The sequence below is a fragment of the Brassica oleracea genome, chromosome C4 (genome assembly GCF_000695525.1).
Source record: "Brassica oleracea var. oleracea cultivar TO1000 chromosome C4, BOL, whole genome shotgun sequence".
Lineage (NCBI taxonomy): Eukaryota > Viridiplantae > Streptophyta > Magnoliopsida > Brassicales > Brassicaceae > Brassica > Brassica oleracea.
In genome coordinates, this window is record NC_027751.1 from 6,737,581 (window position 1) to 6,758,904 (window position 21,324).

General features: G+C 33.9%; 3 protein-coding genes across 3 annotated transcripts; all 3 read right to left on the minus strand.

Moving 5' to 3' along the window:
* Window positions 1-7,414: 7,414 nt before the first annotated feature.
* Window positions 7,415-8,696, minus strand: LOC106340181 (probable membrane-associated kinase regulator 3). Its single transcript, XM_013779046.1, has one exon. It carries the CDS (start codon window positions 8,685-8,687, stop codon window positions 7,608-7,610), a length of 1,080 nt encoding a protein of 359 aa, XP_013634500.1. The 5' UTR covers window positions 8,688-8,696; the 3' UTR covers window positions 7,415-7,607.
* Window positions 8,697-13,210: 4,514 nt separating this feature from the next.
* Window positions 13,211-13,904, minus strand: LOC106337972 (glutathione S-transferase T3-like). Its single transcript, XM_013777055.1, has 2 exons — window positions 13,349-13,904; window positions 13,211-13,266 (listed from the first exon to the last, which is right to left on the minus strand). The coding sequence occupies exons 1-2, from the start codon at window positions 13,902-13,904 to the stop codon at window positions 13,211-13,213; spliced, it is 612 nt and encodes a 203-aa protein (XP_013632509.1).
* Window positions 13,905-16,492: 2,588 nt separating this feature from the next.
* LOC106340819 (polyamine-modulated factor 1-binding protein 1) lies at window positions 16,493-21,173 on the minus strand. The gene is made up of 20 exons (XM_013779653.1): window positions 21,101-21,173; window positions 20,792-20,957; window positions 20,508-20,717; window positions 20,334-20,429; window positions 19,976-20,028; window positions 19,806-19,902; window positions 19,573-19,646; window positions 19,347-19,467; window positions 19,004-19,114; window positions 18,790-18,866; window positions 18,624-18,690; window positions 18,465-18,530; window positions 18,270-18,377; window positions 18,027-18,157; window positions 17,861-17,927; window positions 17,631-17,695; window positions 17,453-17,546; window positions 17,243-17,313; window positions 16,751-17,120; window positions 16,493-16,570 (listed from the first exon to the last, which is right to left on the minus strand). Exons 2-19 carry the CDS (start codon window positions 20,939-20,941, stop codon window positions 16,772-16,774), a joined length of 2,007 nt encoding a protein of 668 aa, XP_013635107.1. The 5' UTR covers window positions 20,942-20,957; window positions 21,101-21,173; the 3' UTR covers window positions 16,493-16,570; window positions 16,751-16,771.
* Between the last annotated feature and the right edge of the window lie 151 nt (window positions 21,174-21,324).

A 21,324-nucleotide genomic window follows, 5' to 3' on the forward strand; every position in this document is an offset into this window, starting at 1 on the left:
TTTCCGACAAACTAGTGATCCTCGGAATTTCCTCGGAAATTTGTTTCCTCGGAATTCCGTCGGAAAATTCCGAGGGATTTTCGAAGAAAGAAGGAATTCCGAAGAATTATTTCTGAGGACTTGTTTCGTCGGTATGTCGTCGGAATAACGTTATTCCGACGAAATTCCGACGATTTTTTCCCTCAGTATCCTTGCTGTTTTCTTGTAGTGGATTAGAGCAACCTCATTGGAGTTTCCTGCTACTAGGTTCTTAAAATACATGTATGTGTATGTATATATTATATATGTGTATGTAATTGCGGGATTCTAAACTTTACGGGAAACCCAACTGAAAGTTTCTTAGAACTCCAACCGAAAGTTTCTTATTTAAGAAACTTTCGGTTAGGTTTCCCGTAAAGCTTAGAACCCCGCAATTACATACACATATATAATATATACATACACATACATGTATTTTAAGAACCTAGGAACAAGAAATCTCCAATAAGGTTGCTCTAATGTTCTTGCTTTGTTTCCATTTTAGTTGGAGACACAGGATAACTCTTTGAGTCTTAGCTTTTCTGAATTGTCCCCAAAATAGATTTAATTATTAGATTCATTTATCGTAGTTTCTACAGTTCTATGTCACATGTTCTGAATCTTGTAATTTTATTTTATTTATATTAATCGTACTATAGACTGACAAGATTTAGTCGTCAACTGAAACTTTAGAATGGGTCAAAGCTCAAACTGTGGAAAGGCTCACTTCACCTTCTGACACCTGTTGTAGATCATATCATGTGGATTTTGGACTTTACTACGAGGGGAACAATTTACTGATATGCAGGGATACGAATGGTACTTTAGTATTAATATTATCATGAAATTGTATTTTATTTTAAGTTGTAAATGATTGTTTTGTTTAACATACTTATAAAACTTACAAATTATATTATACAATGATTTCGAAAATGTGTATTGTTAATATGTTTTTTGGTTTAATGAATTTTATGGTATAATATAGTGTCTGTTTTGTTTTATGGTTTAAATTCTAGGGACTCATAGTCATCGATCTTGAGCTGGAAGTTTATAATAATATTTGTGTTGTTTTTTGGTTAAGGAATTAGTGTTTTTGAGTTTGTTAATAATTAGTCGCACGTTAGTAGCAATTAAAGTCATGTGTTTTTGATAATTACAAGCTACTTTAATCGTTTCAGTGACATATTATAACTTTGATGCATGGAAAACGAAAAATACTCACTTTCAGGCAGCTGACACTCATCATGCTTTCCATGGACTCTTAAGATTTTCAACGAGATTTTTTCACCACGCGGAGTTCTATTAACCTATTTGATTATTCAAAAATACAGTACACTATGATCTTTTTGCTGCGAAGATTCGTTTTTGTTGCTACGAGTGTAAGTAAGAGTGGTGTGTATTTTATTCTCTTTTCGCAATTTAAATAGGAATATTTAACACATAAAATGTTGTATATTACTTGGTGAAGTTGGATTGAATAACGTAGACCCATGCATTTCCCAAAGCCATCCTATAAAACTCAAATATGGTAGCAAGGCCAACTGGCTAAGGACCAAGGAGGCAAGGAACCAGAGCTGTGCGAGCGTTTATGGTTGCCCAAAGCGAATCATAAAATTTCTTCAATAAAAATAATAATACATATTTCAATAGAGAATAAACATATAGATGATATAACTTACAAATATATTAATTATATAAGAAGTTTATTTTTGTAAAAATAAAATATTAATAAAGTATTTATCATTCAATTTTGTAACTATTTTTTAAGATACGATAAAACAAATTACTCAATTTTTTTTTCATAATTGAATAAAGATAAATTTTATATTTTTAATATTTCAAAAATGTATTCAAAACTATAATCACCGATATCTTACTCAAATTCATTAACAATTAAAAATTATCTACATTGTTTGTTACTTAGTAAATCCTTGTTTTCACAATAAACCCAACTTTTTAATCCTAATTAGCATAGTGTTTTCATGTATAAACTCAAGTTCTTATAATTATATTATGCCTCTAAAGTAATAGATGATGCCTTTGATCTTTAAATATTTTTTTGATGCCCAAAGCGCAGGTTTCATTTTTTGTGTACAGTGGCACGGCACTGCAAGGACCGCACCTTTAATATGGTATGCTAATAATTCTGGCTATCTCTAAACTTGTCGAGCGAATTACAAAAGGCGACATCAGAGGATACAACTTGGATATATTAAATTTTGAATATAAGTGGAATGCTAGGTTTGAGAAATTAGGGTTTAATATTAAGTCCCCGATGTTACTTTAGTTCGACGAGCAATTTTGGGCTTAATATCAAAACTTAAAATATGGAAAGCAGATACCAGTTGTGGAAACAAATGAACAAATAATAGATTAGCAGACCGGAATGTCTCCAATGATCGAGTGAAATCGAAGTATATTAGAAAATTCAAGCTTTTATAGCGTTGGGTAAACTTTAGACTTTAAAGCAACTTTTGCAATCTATTTATGTGTGGTACCTAGCATTTTTTTCTTTGTGAAAATTGGAAATTCTGGTAACACTTTTTCTGTTTAATAACATTTATTCTCTTCAAGTTTCTAATTATAGATGTAATTTCTCCACTCATATTAAAGAATCTCATATATATTAATTTTATTGAAGTTTTGAGCTTTTTTTTATAGCCTCGACCTGATGAATTATCAACCACGACACATTACCGACTGTGCTACATAATAATTTGAAGTTTTTGAGTTTTAAAAATCACTATAGAGATATGTTGAAAATATGTTTACTTATAGATAGAAAACAGAAAGTATAACTTTGTGAAGCAAAACAAAAAAATCCAAAACACATAAAATTTTGAAAGAGATGGAATACAATTTTACGTTATGAATTCAATGAACTGAATAAACAATAGTGAGGTTTCAGAATAAATCATTGTCTACCTTCATGATACATCACTATATCAGTTTAAGTTTCACGATATAATGATATTATCACCTTTTTACTGTTTAACAGCATAGCTAGAAAGCTTTGAATGACAAAAAACATCATATAAGGTTTTATGGTTTATGGTATTGAAACTTAAGATTATCATTTATTTCAATAGTTGTACCTCCATTAACATATTCCATGAAAATTTTGACATTGAACTGGAGTTTGTTTTTGGGGTATAAGTTATAAATGTATTGGGAGATCTAGAAGATCGACATAATCCAGCGGTCAATATTAGGATATACATTAATTAATATATTAAAATACGAAATTTATCATTATCTATAATATATACTATTCAATATTAGTTTAGGAAATTACGTTGATTTATTCTCTATATAAACTATGCATCTTGTAACATTATTTTCACGAGAGTCTAATATAATTCTTGCATAAACACTTTTGTGTTCTTTACTCCCATCAATTTGTCATGGTATCAGAGCAAGAACAAAACTAAAAACATTAAACACTTTTAAAATCTTTATTCTCGTGCTGCTTTGCAAAAATCACAGAACAATAACTTCATTCATAACTTCTTTATTCACGATTTGAAGAAGAAGATTTTCATTCAATCGTAGTCTTGTTGTCTTTGCAAAATCGCAAATCAGCAAACTTATTCTCTATTCCTTTGTTTCTCAGTTTGAAGCAAGAAAAATTCATTCAACAATTCAAGCATTCATTCATCAACTTTCGTATGGCTATTAGCTCACGAAGATTCAGATTTCTTGACGGTAGTCTACCGGCAGCCGATTCACCCTACCGTGAAGATTGGACAGCAAACAATCATCTCATTATAGGATGGATAAAACAAACATTCAAACCAAAAATCAGATCATCTATCTCTGCTTGCAAAATCGCAAGTTATGGGACATTCATCAAGCTTCCGCAATGACTAGTGCATGAGCTACTTCTACCTCCCAATTTTAAGATTGTTCAATCTTATACGTGTTACCACGTATGAGCTTGAGGGAGGGTATTGGGAGATCTAGAAGATTGACCTAATCCAACGATCAATATTAGGATATACATTAATATATTAGAATAGGAAATTTATCATTATCTATAATATATACTATTCCATATTAGTTTAGAAAATTAGGTTGATTTATTCTCTATATAAACTATGCATCTTGTAACATTATTTTTATGAGAGTCTAATATAATTTTTTTGTGTTCTTTCCTCTCATCAATTTGTCAAAATGAGTGGACTCAAAAGAAAAAGGAGGAAGCAAACTGAATAAAAGTGACTTTACAGCAATAGTGAGGACTCTCTCTATCTCAATCTCTCTCTGAAAATATTCTTAAAAATATAGGCCATATACTATAATTATTTTAATAAATCGTTATTTAAATGGTCTAGTGAGTACATATAGAAGGAGAAAAGAGAAAACAGGCCCATTTTTTTAGGGTCCAGCTTGACATTCATATAAATCTTAAATCTAACCCCACAAACAAACTTAAAAGTATCTTTTATTAAAAAAATAATAATTTCAAATATAAATATTTCTTTTTTTTGGGTCAAAAATATAAATATTTTCTTAACAGGCCAAATATGTATAAATATTTCAATGGCTTCTTGAAGTTTATCACTACAAGAGATATGGTCCCATTCATGATTTATTCAAAGCCATAAATTAGATAGTGTAGGATTTCCCGATTTTGGGTTGAGAAGCATAACTCGTTTGAAATATTTGAGCAATGAGTGAACGTACATATAAATTAGTTTTTTTTTTTTTTTGACGTCACATATAAATTAGTTTATAAGATAACAAATGTACTTATTTTACTTAATTTTGCATTTGATAGAGACTTTTTTTTTTTATAGTGATTGGTGACCATCACAATACACAACTATTTCGTATCATTATTTTGGTGATGAATCGCAAATTGGTTGTAATTTTTTTTGGTTGTAAATATTCAGTAGCACATACTATTATTTTGGTGACGTTTTTGTTTGTTTGGCAAGATTTTTTATACTAAATCTAAACTCGAATGGTGGTATCCCTTATATATTAATTGAGGATCTTTTTAAAAGTTATAACCTAAATTTTGTAAAAATTAAAAAAATCTCATCTTATGTGGCATTTGTGTATACCTTCTAAATCCTATTTTAAAGAATTCTAGAGCACTTTATATAAACTATAGTCTAAAAATTATACTCTCTAGCAAAATAATATTTCGCAGGCTATAGTTGATCGCATATATCAACTATTTATTGTTTCGCATGCTTTCCTTAAATAAAACATACGGAATTACCTAATGTGATTAAAATATATATATATAGCAATTAATGATTTTAAACAATAAAGATTTGATAACAATTTGTATACTTTAATCATTTTTGTTTATTTCTTTATTATTAAAATAAATTACATAATTACATTAATCATATATTAAAAATCTAGATTTTTTTGTATATGTTGTATTTTGAATTTTTCAAAACGAGTATAAATTACTAAAACTGCTAAAAGTCTCACATAAAATTTTATGATTAAGGTTTAATTTTTTTTCTATATTAAGGTACAAAGATTATAAGACCATATGAAGAAATAATTTTATTTTAATAGGTTATATATATATATATATATATATATATATATATATATATATTTCATACTTATATTTTGATATTTGCATTGAACATATATTGAAAAGTTAATATTTTAATTTTGAAATCTTCATTGTTTTTTAAAATGATTATAAATTATTGAAACCACTAAACATTCCATATTTAAAAAAATTCGTTGGTGTAAAATTTTGTTACACAAATATGCAAATAATCATAAAATCATATGAGTAGAAACTTTATTTAATCCATATTTAAAGTGTACTATATATATGTTAATATCATTTAAATTTAATTATATATCATATACAATAGATAAGATTGATTGTTTTGATTTATTTACCCTAAAATGATTGCGAATAAACAAGAATGATAATTTGATTTATATGCACACGTCAATTTATTACATAATAGTAATTAATTTCTTAGTTATTTAATATATATACTTGTTATTTTATTATTTCATAATATGCAGAAAAATATAAAATAAATATAAAATATATAATATTTATTCTGCAAAAGGTACATATCTTAACCTAAGTATGTATCTCTTTAATTATTTTAAATCATAAGCATTTTCTAAATCTCATGTCAAAACAAACAAACAAAATGAGAAATAAACTTCAAAATCAATATTTATATCGAACAATAACCAAAATGAAAAAGAGAAAAATATTGAAGATAAATAGGATTGGCACGTGAACGTAAACTTCTCATAACCATGACTAATTTTTAAATTACTAAATCATGATATAATACCGAGCTGGCATAGTTTCATTGTAATCAAATAGACCCGAAATTTTTCGACCTAAACGTTAGGTTTTTATACGGTAAGTGATTTTTGACCTATTTTTTTTTAAAAAAATTATGTAATTAACAAAAAGTTAAAAAAAAATTGTTTAAAGACCAAAATATTAATTCAATCAAGATTATAAATTTTTTTTTCTGTATATTATTTTTTTAATAATTTTTATATAAATTTATCCCGCAGGTCTTACCCTAATAATTAATTAATTACTGAGTCAAACCATTAGATTATACTAATTGTATAATTCGATAAGAATTTATTGCATTTGTAATGGTTTATACAATAATAGCATAATAAATGCCAAAGGAAAACTAGTGACATGTGATCTCTACGCTCTAGCTGATGAGTTACATAAATGCAGAAGGTCGTAGAGTTTAGCACCATAGATCAAGAAGAACACGAAATTACTATTGCTAATAAATCCGAAATAATTGAAATTGAATCCATCCAGGGGATTGAAATTGGTTCAATTGGTAATAACACGTTGGTGCAATGATGTTTACCTAAAATCTTCCACTATGTCATAAATGCATTAAAGGGAACATAAAAGCAACTCTATGGAAACATATCAAAGAGTTTTTCCAATATTAAAGCAGAAAAAGGAAGATTATTTCAAATGAAAATCCATGAGATACTAGAAACTCTTTTTCAATGTATCAAATTATAATTCTTTTTAAAATTAAATTTGATGATTAAATAAAATATTTTTTTAAAATAATAATATTTTAGTTGTAAAATATCTTTTAGCATATTTTTATATTGGAGATTTTCTACAATCTCATCCAAACGCAAAATAGTTTTTTTTAACAGTCAAAACAGTTCATCTTAAGTCAAAATTTCCTTCATAGAATGTTTTTGGTAACTGTCATTATCTTTTGAATAATATTAAATAGTTTATATTAAGAACAAAGTTACAAAAAACGAGAAAATTGTCACTAACCAGGTATGTAGTTACTAAAGTTAACGAATTAACGTCTCAAACGAAGAAGAATCTGTTCACAAGCCAAATTTAAATCCAAGAACATTATAATTAGTAATTTTTATAGCATTAACACAGAAAAAAAGCCTCAGTTTCAGCAAACTTCTACAAAGAAAAAAAGCACACAAAAGAATCTAAAAATACAAAAAGGAAAAAAAAAACAGAGTATAAGAAAAAAGTTCCCTTTTTTGAACTTTCTATGTCCTTTTTTCTGTTTGGAATGAGAATCAGAGCCAAAGAACGTCACGTTTCTTGAAAAGTCTCAACCTTTTTCAATCTCGCCACAAGTAGAAACAGATGTTCTCGAAGAAGAGTTCTCAGATTCACCCACATTGCTCTTCCTCGCCGTAAACGACTGCTTACAATGCTCAATCGCTCCTTCGATGGAGTTATCTATCTCCGACCACGCGTTGCTGCTTCTCATCAGCGTCTGCAGATCCAAAGACCCGTTTGATCCGAAACTAAACGAAGACGAAAGCGAAGACGCCGAAGAAGAGGAAGAAGACGAAGAAGACGAAGAAACAGAACACTTTGGCTGAGAGTGTCTCTGTATCATCACACCGGAGAACGATCTCCTATGAATCAACGGAGGATTGTTCTTGTTTAAAGACTCTGTTTTGACAAGAGGGTTCTTCTTTTTCGACGATTTGGAGTTCTTGAGGTTTGGGTGGATCTCCGACGAATCTGAGCATCCTGGTCTCGAGAAGAGAGATCTTATGTAAGCGCGTGAAGCTTTGAGCTTTTGAGTGATCGACGACTGTTTGATCTTTTTGCTCTTCAGCTCCGTCGAAATCTCGATGTAACAGTTCTCGTTTCCCCCGCTGACGTCGATCTCGCTGCTGCTGAATCTCCTCGGCGAGGATGCGGATGCGGCGGCGCGTGGGGAGATGGGAGCGGATACTGCCACGGCGGCGGAGGAGGCGAGGAGCTTTTGGACCATTTGGAGACGAGGAGGGAGGTGGAGAGGGAGGAGCTGACCTTTGTAGAAGAGCTCGTCGGCCGGAGATGTGGTGGACTCGCCGGAAGCTGCGGCGGAGGAGCACATTTGGAACTCGAACTCTCTGCTGTGCGGCGGAGAGGATGTGACGGCGAAGCTGATGAATCTTGAAGAAGAGGAGGAGGAGAGGTTGACCTCCATGTCTATGTAATCGTCGTCGCAATCGCTGGACATAGCTTGTGTTCTTGATTCGGTTCCATGCAAATCCATAGTGTGTGTATGTAACGGTGTATGTATCTGTGTATATGTGTCTGAAAATCTCTCTCTCTCTGTCTTTGTGTGGTTACTTACTTCAAGAGAGACTGAGAAAGAGCTCATGGGAGGTTGGGAGGAGGGAAAGAGCATCTTTTTAAAGTGGTCTTTCTTTAATTTATTGTTATTTTTTTCTTCCTTTTTATTTATTTTATTTAGATACATATAAATAAAACGCCATGTAAAGTTGTAATACATTTTAAATTTTGTATTACTTTTTCCCCCCTGATTTATAACATTTGAGTTTTTATTGCAAATTATTTGTTAATACATCCAAACTACGTAATTCTTTTATCTTTTCGAAAAGATTTGTGTCTATATGGGCCACCAGTTTCTTTAGTGGTTCCGTGTTTTGATATCACGATCTCGAACTTTACCGTTGCATACATTTTTAAATTAATCAGACCAACCATTTGTGTTATGCAGCGTGGGAATTTGCATTAAGGCTATTAAGTTATTATTACATGTATGATTAGTGGCGTATAACAGAGTAATATCATGTTCACCAAAAAAAAAAGAGTAATATCAGCAGAAAAGCAGAAGCGTGATGAAAAATGAGAGAATAATAGTATCAATATTATTTAAGAATCATATGAATCTGGTGATGAAACCAGTACTGTACAGTGATGAATAATTTCACGTTAAATTTGTTGAATAATACATGGTAGGACGCTCGCTCAGTTAGTATTATGTTAGAATCACATGAATTTGTTTTTTTTTTAAACCATCTAAGCACACTATCATAGTTAAATATGCTACACGAATTTAACCATTATGAATTTATGATACAAACTCCAGTTCACATAAACTGGATTTAATGCTGCAATAAAATTATGAAATAAATAATTAAATCGACTGGTGACAAAAAGACTAATGTGTTTGCTGATCTATTTTGACGTTCTCCACAGATTATGTTCCCATTCCTCGCACTTTATTTCTCCTTTAAAACCTTAAATTTTTGTTCTCTCTAAATTCGATATATACACATCTTGCTAGTAACTTCACTAAAACCAAAGTTTGGATTTCAACTTGAAAACTAAACTGTCCACCTTGATCCACACGATTACTAAACCTAATATTCCAACTATGTAGATCTAAATTACTATATATTATTTCTTTGAGAATTGCTGAAGCAATACTTATAAACACATGATTGTTTAATAGAGTATACATAAAGATGTTCATGAACTGAAGAAACTTATCAACACCAAACTATTAGCACAAGTTGATTACACAGAAAATGTTTATGAACTGAATATACATTGTAGCATAGCATGCAATACCAGCTAAAAACAACACAATTATGACTAACCAACCATACCAAGCTGCAGACGACAGTCAAAGAGAGACAGAGAGATACAAAACGGCTATAACTCCGCACCACACAGCTCACGGTCATAGCCATGCCTGGAACAAGCAAAAAATATTTATTATATCATTTCCTTCGTGTCTCATTGGCCACAGTAACAATGTCACGTGAATGGTAAAAAAGCACTAACGGTAGCTGACAGAAGTCGTAATCTTTTATAAAGAAAGAAGAAGATCACAATATATTTTTGGTTTACAAAATGCATAGCTCTTGTTTCCAGATATCAAAAAGTTATCTTTTTAAGCTACGAAGTGTAATAATTGTTGCAGGACTTGTGAGAAAGTGGATACCTCCTTTCATCCCCACACTCCTATAAAAAAATTTCCAAGTCTTTTCGCTTTCTACTTTCTTTATTTTATAAAATAATCACATGTAACATTAGTAGTACTGTCCCTTTTTACCGAGTGCAGGAACTTCGAAATAAGATAAATGGATGTATTCACTTTGTACTTCGTATTTATATTTCGTTGCAGTTGTAACTTGTAATTTTAGTCAAACCGGCTGCAATTTCTTTCACCAAATAACCATGAAAAGAAAATGTATTTATAAATTTTAATAGAAAGGAAGGTTTAGTTAATCACTTAATTGTACCATATTGTTGATAATTCCGAGCAAACAAGGAGAAGACAATTGAAGTGGAGTGGGAACTCTGTCGTACACAGCGAAGTACTTAAAAAGTAGGGTGACTTCTTCTCTGTTTCAATCATTGAAACAACTCACAAAGTAAATGTTCACCACTTCCGATCTTTTTTTTTTTGTTAAATATTTTCTCTCATTTTCCAGGAAGAACATAATGTCTTTAGCAAGTCCAATGAGAATTTTTGAGCATAAAATTCTAAAATACATACGTGTGTATATATATAAATATTAATATTTAATTATGAATATCTAAAATTTTAGGGAAACTCAACCGAAAATATATTCGTTTATAAACTTTCGGTTAGGTTTTCCGTAAAATGTAGATACTCACAATTAAATATTAAGATTTACATATATATATATATATATATATATATATATATATATATATTTGTAACATTATGTTGAGAAACCCCATTGGGGTTCGTTCTTAGCATTCTGATATATACCAAAATGTTTTAGAAAATAAGGAAATGATAATGCCAACTGCACGCATATTATAAACAAATCATTAATTAGTTTAGAGCAACATTAACCACAGCACCTTAATCACATTTTTATTATTAAGTAGGATTTAAACATTTCATTAAAAAACTTGTATATTTTGATCCTCCAATGCAAGGTTCTTATTATGGGGTGCTTAAGAAAATAAAATATTAAATATTGTTTTTTTTAGATAAAATTTATTTATTACATAAAACATATTAAAAGATAACATTTTAAACATAGATTAAAAAACATTAAAATAAAGATTAGTACAATAAACGATATTAATTTGAAAAAAACATGTGAGCTCATTGGTTGTCTTCATCACCTCCAAATTTACGCCATACATGTTCAACCAAATCACCTTTCAGTTGTTCATGCATTTGTCGATCACGAATTCTAGTTCGAACACCCATCATATTGGCGATATTTTTAGGGATATCTGTAGAATACGTGAGATCGACATGTGAACTTCCATTGTCTTCTCCTTGTTGGAACTCGGAAACATCAAATTGAGTGTATCCATCTTGTTCGTCTTCTACTATCATATTATGGAGTATGATACATGTCCTCATAATCTTACCAATTTTGACTTTATCCCAAAAAAGTGCTGGATTTTTAACGATGGCAAAGCGAGCTTGCAAGACTCCAAAAGCACGCTCGACATCTTTTCGGACAGCTTGTGCAGCTTCTTGTTGTTGAGCAAATAATCGTGCTTTCGTCCCTTGTGGTATTGGAATAGATTGGATAAAAGTTGCCCATTTCGTATAAATACCATCGGTGAGATAGTAAGCCATACGATACTCTCTTCCATTAACAGAGAAGGTAACTTGCGGAGCTTGACCCTTTATTATGTCATCAAAAACAGATGAGCGATAAAGAACATTGATATCATTTAAGGTACCTGGAGGTCCGAAAAACGCATGTCATATCCAGAGATCATATGAAACAACCGCCTCTAATACGATTGTTGGTTTGCCCGAACCACGAGAATATTGTCCTTTCCAAGCGGCGGGACAATTCTTCCACTCCCAATGCATACAATCGATGCTTCCTATCATCCCGGGAAATCTACGATATTCTCCAATATCAAGTAGACGTCGAAGATCAGCCGGTGTTGGTTTTTGGAGGTATTCATCTCCGAACAAATAAATTATTCCCTCCACAAAATTCTCCACACATGATCGAGTTGTCATTTCACCGAGCCGGAGGTATTCGTCGACCGCATCCGCTGCAGTACCATATGCCAAGACACAGATAACTGATGTACACTTTTGGAGTGCTGAGAGACCAAGCATTCCAAGACCATCTCTCTTTTGGCGAAAGAAGTCAACTTCGTTCGAGAGTCGATCAACAATGTGCATGAACAATGGCTTGTTCATTCGAAAACATCGTCGGAAATAATTTTCAGGATACGTTGGCGTTTCACTGAAATAATCATTCCATAAATGTTCATTGTCTTCTTCACGATTTCTTTCGATATAAAGTCATTTTTTTCTTCTGCAGCTTCGTACATCTTGATCACCAACAATGATAAGTTTTTCGAAAGCTTGATCAAAACGTTGATCAAAGATTTCATCAAATCTATCATCAAAAGCTTCATCTAAAAGGTTTGGAGAAGAAGAAGAAGCCATATGATTAGTGATTTTGGTTTGGTGAGAATGAGATAATGTGATCTTTGTTTGGTTTGGTCTTGGGTTGGTTTGGGTTTGGCGAAAGATGGTTTGGTGACAAGAGAGGAGATGATGGTTTGGTGAGAACTCGTGAAGAAACAATGAGATGCTGAGACGTTTGTTATAATAACAATGAGATGGTCTTGTGTTTGTATAACAATGAGAAGAGAGGAGATGGTCTTGTGTTTGAAAGAAGCGTGTCTAATTTATACAAGTGAGTTACAAAAGAAATAAACAATGAGAAGTTTGTCCGTGACATATGCATACAAACAAGACACTACACATGCCTTAAACACTAGACATTTCACTTTTGCAGGTCCGTGACTTCACAAGACTACACAAGAAGCCTCCTCCACTCGTTACGTTACTGTCTGTGACTTCATAAGACTACCCAAGAAGCCTCCTCCACTCGTTACTGTCCGTGACTACAAGACTAGACAAGTCCTCTTTTAATCCGTGATCCTTCCACTCCCTATAGCTTCACGTGAAACCTTCACTCGTTCACCTGCAGTAGGACACAAGGTCAAGACAACAACCGAACCAACAATCAGTAAACATTTCAGAGTGAGAAACGTCCATACTCTTACTCTTTTTAGAGCTTCCCTCAGCTTTAGCCGTAGACAACTCACTCCACTTTTGGTCATTGCGCAACTCTTTCCAAGCATGCTCAAGCGTGAATTTTTTGTTATAATTGGTGAAGAAGATTTCGTGGGCCAGCTTGAGAACATCAGTTTCATTTTGCCCACTGGTTCTCTCTCTGGTCGCAGCTTCAAAAGCTCCACAAAACTTGCAAATGAGGTCATTTATCTTCTGCCAACGATTCTTACACTGAGCTGCCTCTCGCTTTTCACACCCAACAAGCTTAGGACTAGCATTGTAGTACGCAGCAATTCTCTTCCAGAATGCAATAGACCTCTGTTCATTCCCTACTACTGCATCTATGAGCACAACATCGTCAGTTGGAGACCACGTCCTCCTCTCCTTACGGCTGCCTTGAGTCTCTTCACCAATGTTCAAACCGTGCGTGGCTTGACTAGCAAAGAAGGGAAGCTGTGACTCGGGTACATTACCAAAGACAACATTCTGTTGACTGCTAAGCAGGTCAACAAAGTTTGAAGGCTCAGTAAAAGGATTAAATTCCATTTCCGAGGTTAGAGATTAGAGAAAAAACAGATAGGAATCTGTTTGAGATGGATGAGAAAGAAGGAGTTTTAAAAGAGTTTTCGAGTTGACATATATCTAACTCCCATTTATTACCGTTTCACAACCATAATCAACCACAAATTTAGACAATTCAAACTAAAGCAAATAATTTATTATCGGCAATTCAAACAAAAGAAAGTCATTTAACTACAACAAGTTTTTAATTACCTAACTAACAACATCAATGCAAACACACCCCAACACATTAACTACCTAACCATAAAGCTTTCAATGGCATCAAAAGTTTTAAACATTTACCTGTTTTGCGCAAGGGAATACACTCCTCTGGCTGCAGACGCTCCTTCCTGTTTTGCTTCACCGATGGAGCTCAAGAGACAGACAGACAGACAAGCAAAAACAAAACAACAATGAGAAACTGAGCTTGAGAGACAAACAAACAGAAACAAATCAAATTCAGGACACTAGATTCAATTCAGACAAAAGCTATTTCAATATAATAGAACTCTTAAACAATTAAGACAAGAACCATTCATGAAACAAGTGATAAACAGAACAAAATCATGAGACCCGATTCAATTGAGAACTCTTAAACAATCAGGACAAGAAACCATTCAGTTCATACTATCTCAACTCAATTACAATATAAACCAAGTCTTTTTATCAAACGTTCAATCAAATCCTGTTGAAGTTTTACCTGAATCACAGACGCTTCATTGTAGTTGTCTCGTTTGACCAACCTTCGTCTCTTGGTCCGTCCATCTGAAGAAACAAAGACAGAGACATATCATTAGACATAGACAGAAACAAAGACAGAGACATATCCGTCTGTCTCTTTACCTTTCTTTTTGATTTCGTAGAGGAGATTCATCGCGGATTCGTCGGGGAAAGAGGGAGAGAGAGACGAGGAGAGATCATCGTAGATTTCGTCGAGGAGGCGTCGAGGAGATCGACAGAGACCAGGAGAGATCATCTTCGCGGAGTCGTCGAGGAGGCGTCGAGGAAACCGAGAGACACGAACACGATTAAATCGTCGATTGATCACGGAGCCGTCGGGAAGATCAAGAGACACGAGGAGACATCAGCGCCGATTGATCACTCAGCCATCATGGTGGAGTCGACGGAGAGATCGGTTTCTTCTAGAGAGAAGATGGCGGAGTCGTCGTGAGAAAAACACACCCGACTTGTGTTTCGTGAGAGAGAGAGAAAGAAACACAGAGTGCTGAGAGAGTGACACGTGTTGGCTAGCACCGCTGCTTCGCGAGCTTAATTAAACGTCGATGTTTGGTTAATGACAGCATTTTTTTTTTAAACCAAAAATCATCTAAGCACCTCCCTAACAACCCGCCTTAATGCTGCTCTTATATCCGACGGTTGAGTTAATGGAGTGAGAGTAGTGGGAAGCCTTTTCAAGCCTCGCAGTCAATCCAAATGCACACCAAAAAACAACCACACTTCGTATAAAAGTGGACCTACCTTTTTTCTTTCTTTTGTTATTGTTTCTTCTGTTACTTGGAATAATAAATAAATGGATTTGAAATTGTGAATGAGCAGCCGTATCTTTAGCTACCACGTAATTCGAATTTGAACCTCTTGAACATATTGTAAAAAATGTAATATGGAAATCGAACTGTTCAGGTAGGACTACGCCAAGACACTGAATGATAACAACAAAAACCATTCGACTGCTTTTGCAGTTTCTACCAAATACATGTCAATCAAATCAAATTGGATCTCATGAGTTGTCTAACTTTTCTTTTAATAATTTTCTATAGCTTTGTTTTGTGATCCAATGGATGCAAACAAGCCATGTATCAATGTATACAAAAGAAAAAGGGTTATAATACTGGATCATAAAATTACAATAGAGGATAATGATTTGATCGCTTGTTTTGTTTGCGCTCCATTGATATTTATTTTGTAAATTGTTGTAGTATTTATTTGTTTGCTTTCTTTCAGTTGTAGCTACAGTATTTTTTACATGTTTAATGTAAGGGTAAAATCTTATGTTTCTTTGTAAAATGTAAACTGTGTACATTTTTTTTTCTTATAAAACGAACATAATCATTTACGTCTGAAACAATTGGATTCAAGTTAAACTTCAGATTATATTGTTTACAAATACTCCATATATATTCAAGTCGTGGCCTGGCGATGGCACTGGCAACAAGACCAAAAAAGGTTCAAACTCCTTTGGTGGGTTCAGTGTGCAATAAACACGTTGTTCTGTGTGAAGGTAACAAAGTGCATTTAGTTCGTTAGAACGTAACAAACAACCACAATGAATGCATTTCTCAATTCAAACTTTTAATTTCGAACAAATTTACCAACAAGGCAAGCACATTTGCCCTCATAGTTTTCCAGGAATATATTTTTACGACAACGACATCAAAAATATATATCACATAGGGACGAAAGTGAAAGGAAAAATCCATATAAAGAAAAAAAAATTCTTTACTCCGGGGAAGAAAGACAAATTCACTTTAAACTTATTGGGAAGCTATAATATATTATCTACATTTGATCATATTTCAGAATTAGAAATTCAAAAAGAAGAAAAAAACCTTACAAAATCATTCGTTTATATGTTTTATATAAAACTCTGAAAAGTCAGATTACTATGTACTCCCTCCATCTTCCTCAATCATCTGCGGCATAAACAACAACATAACGAAATGTGATATCAAATAACTCTTTACTAACATTAAGTTGACATTATACCCTATATCAACTGTTAATTAACACTATTTTTAACGAGTGGATATATTCAATAATGTATATTGCCTTTGAAATCTTCTTGTGTTTAAGCATGAGTTCAAGTCTCTTACCTTTGAAAAAATATGGATCAGCTATTGGTTTTTGAGATGAGTGTCATCAAGAGCATCGAATTCCCAATCATTGATTTCATCTGCCAATAACTCTTCTCCATCGTCCAGTTCCAACTCCAGCTGATTCTTCGCCAAGTCTTCTTTCTCTGAAGACCCCTTTTTACTGTCTGGAGTATCAACATCAGCAAGTTTTTTCGGGACTGTGTCCGAAAGCGGAGTGTCGAGCGTCGTTTTCAGAGAGGGTGAGCGTGAAGAAGAAGATGTTCTTGCAGGAGATTCAATATCTAGAAGCGGGCGTTCGATGGACTCAAACTCTTCTTTTGTTTTGTCCAATGCCTCAAATAGTTCTTTCACTCTTTTATCGTCTTTCCTGGATCAAACAACACCAAACCATGAGAGAGTGAAGTTTTTCAACTCATGCTTTCATATCCATCCATAAATGAATATGACTATAATGACTAAAAATGAATGGACATGGTTTTGTAACTTTACCTGGAGATACCTTCCGTCTGTGAATAGAATGGCTTTTTCATAGCATCCACCACACTTAATGTTGTTACAAACTGAAAAAGTTAATAAAGAAGAATCATAAATATTGCACACTTCCTTGTCTCCGCGGTTGAAATCAAGCTTAGGAATGTTCTGTTTCATTATTCAAATAAAGAAAAGTGTCCTAGATATCTATTTTACAAAGCCACTTACCTTGGCTTCTAGGTCCAGATACTCCTTCTCAAGCTGTTTTCTAGAATCGATTGGCTTTGCATCCTTATCATCTATCTTTTTTTCTGCGTCTAACCTGGATATTTCCCCATAAACAAAGATATCAGTCCTAAAAATTTGGTCAAATAAAATTTACAGGAACAGGTAAGTGATATATTACCCTTTATTTGGTTCCAAATTTTCAATAACGCTTCGGATCTTGGGTATAGAAGGATCCAACTGTTCCTGAGTTGATATTAAAAATATGAATGTGAGATTAATGTTTGATTTACAGTCTAAGGTCTGACGTGATAGGAAGTGGAATCAAATATTTTAATTAAACGGCATAGAACTATGTACTGTATCAATGATAAAGTTGGCACTAATTTTGGGTTAAACATATAGAAGTACCTTGTAGAAAGAGAGGAGTTGAACAATCAGGTCGATGAAATGGTCACCATATCTCTCCATCTCCCCACTTGAGTATCAATCCATGGCAAAATATAGATCACATGCAAAGTAATTAAGGAAGCAACATAATTGCTGAGCTCTTTGCATAAGTGGATATAAGACATACCTCACTTGCATTTCCTTTTGTTGATCAAATTTAGACTGTATAATCCAGGTATCTTCCAAAAATTTGATCCACTTATTTACAACATCCGCCTCTACTCGGCATGAACATATCGAACGAGTTAGCTCGTCTTCCTACAACGTAAGCCAGCCAGACATCACGAACTATTCTCATTGGCTAATTAGTATGTTATGACATTTCTTATGTTCCATCTAGCTGATTAGAACAAGTAAGTAGTTAAGTTACCTTTGACTTCAGGTGCAAAAGAATTTCATTGCTTGCATTATCAAACTGCTCTCTTTCTTCTCTAGCATTGCGAAGGCGAGCCCGGACTGATGTTATTGAGGTGTTGACCTTCAAAAAAAACAAATTATGACCTACAAATCTAAAACTCTACCAGTTCAGTAAATTTGCTAGTGTATGAGTTCTCATGGAAGTTACCCTTTGCAGCTCAGTTTCAAGATCATCTTTCAAAATCTCAAGTTTTTTTAGTTCTGCCTCTACATCCTGAAAAAGAACGTACAAGAAACTGAAAAAAAAACATCCAAAGCTCGGGCTAATATTTCATTAGCAAGGTTAAGGAGATTATGGGTTGCAAACCTTCTCCTGCTGGCTGACTTCAGTAGTTTTGGAAAGTCGGAAACTAAGAGCTTCTTCTTTCTGACTTCTGCTTTTAGATATGGAAATAAAGATATATGTGAATGTACTATGATAGTTTAGGAAGCAGGTAGCAGTTTAGACTACCAGGTTACATTTGCTCTCTTACCTATGGTCCACGATTCTGTCTTCAGCTTTAGAGGTAGAACTGAGTAAAGATTCTGACAGAACTTTGAGTTTATCAACCTGCATCAATACATAGTGAACTTAGCTTAACATTTAAATGCGAAATTAGGTACATGAGGTCGTACAATAGTGACATCCATGCAATAATAATAATGAAAACCGAGTTCGATCGGTTCTGAGTTGTGTGCAGTTTTCACCTTCTCACTGTGAAGTTGAAGGGAATCGCCATTTCTCAGTGATTTTTTCTTCAGCAAGAGTGCTTCTAGCTTCGAAAAAGTGCGAACTTGCTCAAGAATTTCTCGGAGAGCCTGCAGCAGCAACCAGAAATTTATCAAAAAAATCATGAAAATCCTTGGGAAATAAAAGATTCTCACAGAAGCCTTATGGAATTTTTTTCACTTGGCTTATCAGTGAAAAAAATAATTTACATACAGTATTAAGACTTAAGCACCGTTCTACACAAAAAAAGGTAAAAGCTAATAGCTGGAAATCCAAGACCATATCTATTGTGAGCGAACAATGAGGAAGAAACAATCTCACCTCGGTTGATGCAGCATTGGTTCCAGCGGTTTTTGAACTATCCTCATTTGAAGCCTGCTCAAGAACCTTGACCTTCGTCTTATCAAGTTTCTCCATCAGAGCATGGGATTCGATATCTATTCTGAGCCAGTCACAAATGAGAATTTGAAACGAGATTAGTAAATAAGACATAGACACACATGAAAATTAAGAGAGTGTGTAAAAAAGGGTTATGATCCAATAATACCTTGCAAGATCAGCGCTGATTTTTAGCCCTCCAATTGCACTTTGGACATATTGAAGAAGTTCCTCACGCTTTGCCTAGGAAAAAAAAATAATACAAGAAAGAGGCATTACAGGTTTGTTCAAGAACATTTAAATCCAGTGAGCTTGTTGATTTTGCAAAGCCAAAAGCATGTGTGCTTAGAGATTATCAAGACTGGAAAAGAACAAGGCCTAGGTGACAGAACACATCCTTACCAAAACTTCATCCTTGTATTTGGAAAACACAATAGCTAACTCCTGCACATTTTGAATCACTGCTTCGTGAACTTCCTTCTCTCCTGACAAACAGAGCCTGTATGTATCAACCAATGTCAATACTCGAAAAATAGCTAAAGTAATAGTTTCAGTGGGCAATAAAGCATCACCCAAACAGTTCCAGAAGCAGCTGGACTTCTTCTTCGTTTGGTGCTTCCAGAATCTGATTTAAAAAAAAAAAATAGTTAAAGAAAAAACTACGGTTAAACTCAGTGTATCTCGTGTTGCCCAAAAAAAAAAACTCAGCTTGGTGTTGTTGCTTCTGTTGCAAGTTATTTTTTTAATGTAAATAAAGAAGAAGAAAGCGTTGGACCCTAATACCAGAAGCATGGCATAAAACATTATTTCTATCATGTTTCGAATTTAGGATTACAACAGCACCACGCGCTTAAACCACTAGTCAACCACATATGGTAGTCCCTATTGCAATGTTTCAGAACCAAAGAAAACACGAAGAATCTAACTTACCATAGATAGTACCATTCCTTCAAGGGCCTCGCTGTGAAGAAACACATCTCTAAAAGTCATTGGCTCACCGGGAAGACCAGGATCAACGTAGTAAACCTGTTCCAATTTTCACAAACACCGGTCATAAGTGAAAGCCACGATGAACCAAAGACAACGTGGGATTGAATCACTCACGGTGGTAATAGTTTTGGGAGAATCTTTGGCTTCTTCGGAACTAGGTTGGTTCTGATCTTCTACATTCTCTGACGACGTCATCCTCTCGATCTCTCTAAGAGCGACAAGCCACCTTCTCAACAACTGCACTCTCTCGCCGCCTCTGGAAGAAACCGAGACCTCCTCTAATCTCTTCACCGCGAGGCTAAAGCTCTTCACGTTCCTCGATCCCTGAAAACCAACACATTAGAAACTAATTTGAATTTTCGAGAGGGAAGGAAGAGTTTGAAGAGATTATATATTACGATGCGATCCTGGATCAGTTTGGCGCCTCCGGAGACGGCATTGCCGGCGGTGAGGACGACGGAACCGGCGTAACCGCGAACGGTGCGGGTGATGGGGTTCTGCCCGCCGACTTCGACTGCTTTGTGCACCGCCGATCTCAACCACGACATGTTATTATTGATTCTCCTTTACAACAAAAAAAAAATATCACAAAGCTGAATTTTCGAAATTTAGAAAAAGTAAATGATATTGAAAAATAAGATTGGCATTGGAGAGAAAATTAAACGGAGTGCGATTCGAGAGAGGGGGAGAGAACAAGTCAGACGCACCGTGTACGTACGTGCCGTGCCTTCTCCTTCAATATTTTTTCCCGGGTGATGATCGATGGTCTTTATTTTATTATTATTAATTATATGCAATTTCAAGATTATTTCAAGGCCAAACAGGTTTTGTTTTGTTTTTTGTTTTCCTACATTTATCTCTGATTTTATGACGTAATCTGATTTTTTTTCTTGCACAAATCCCCACTGATTTAAAATAGTGAAAACGTAGT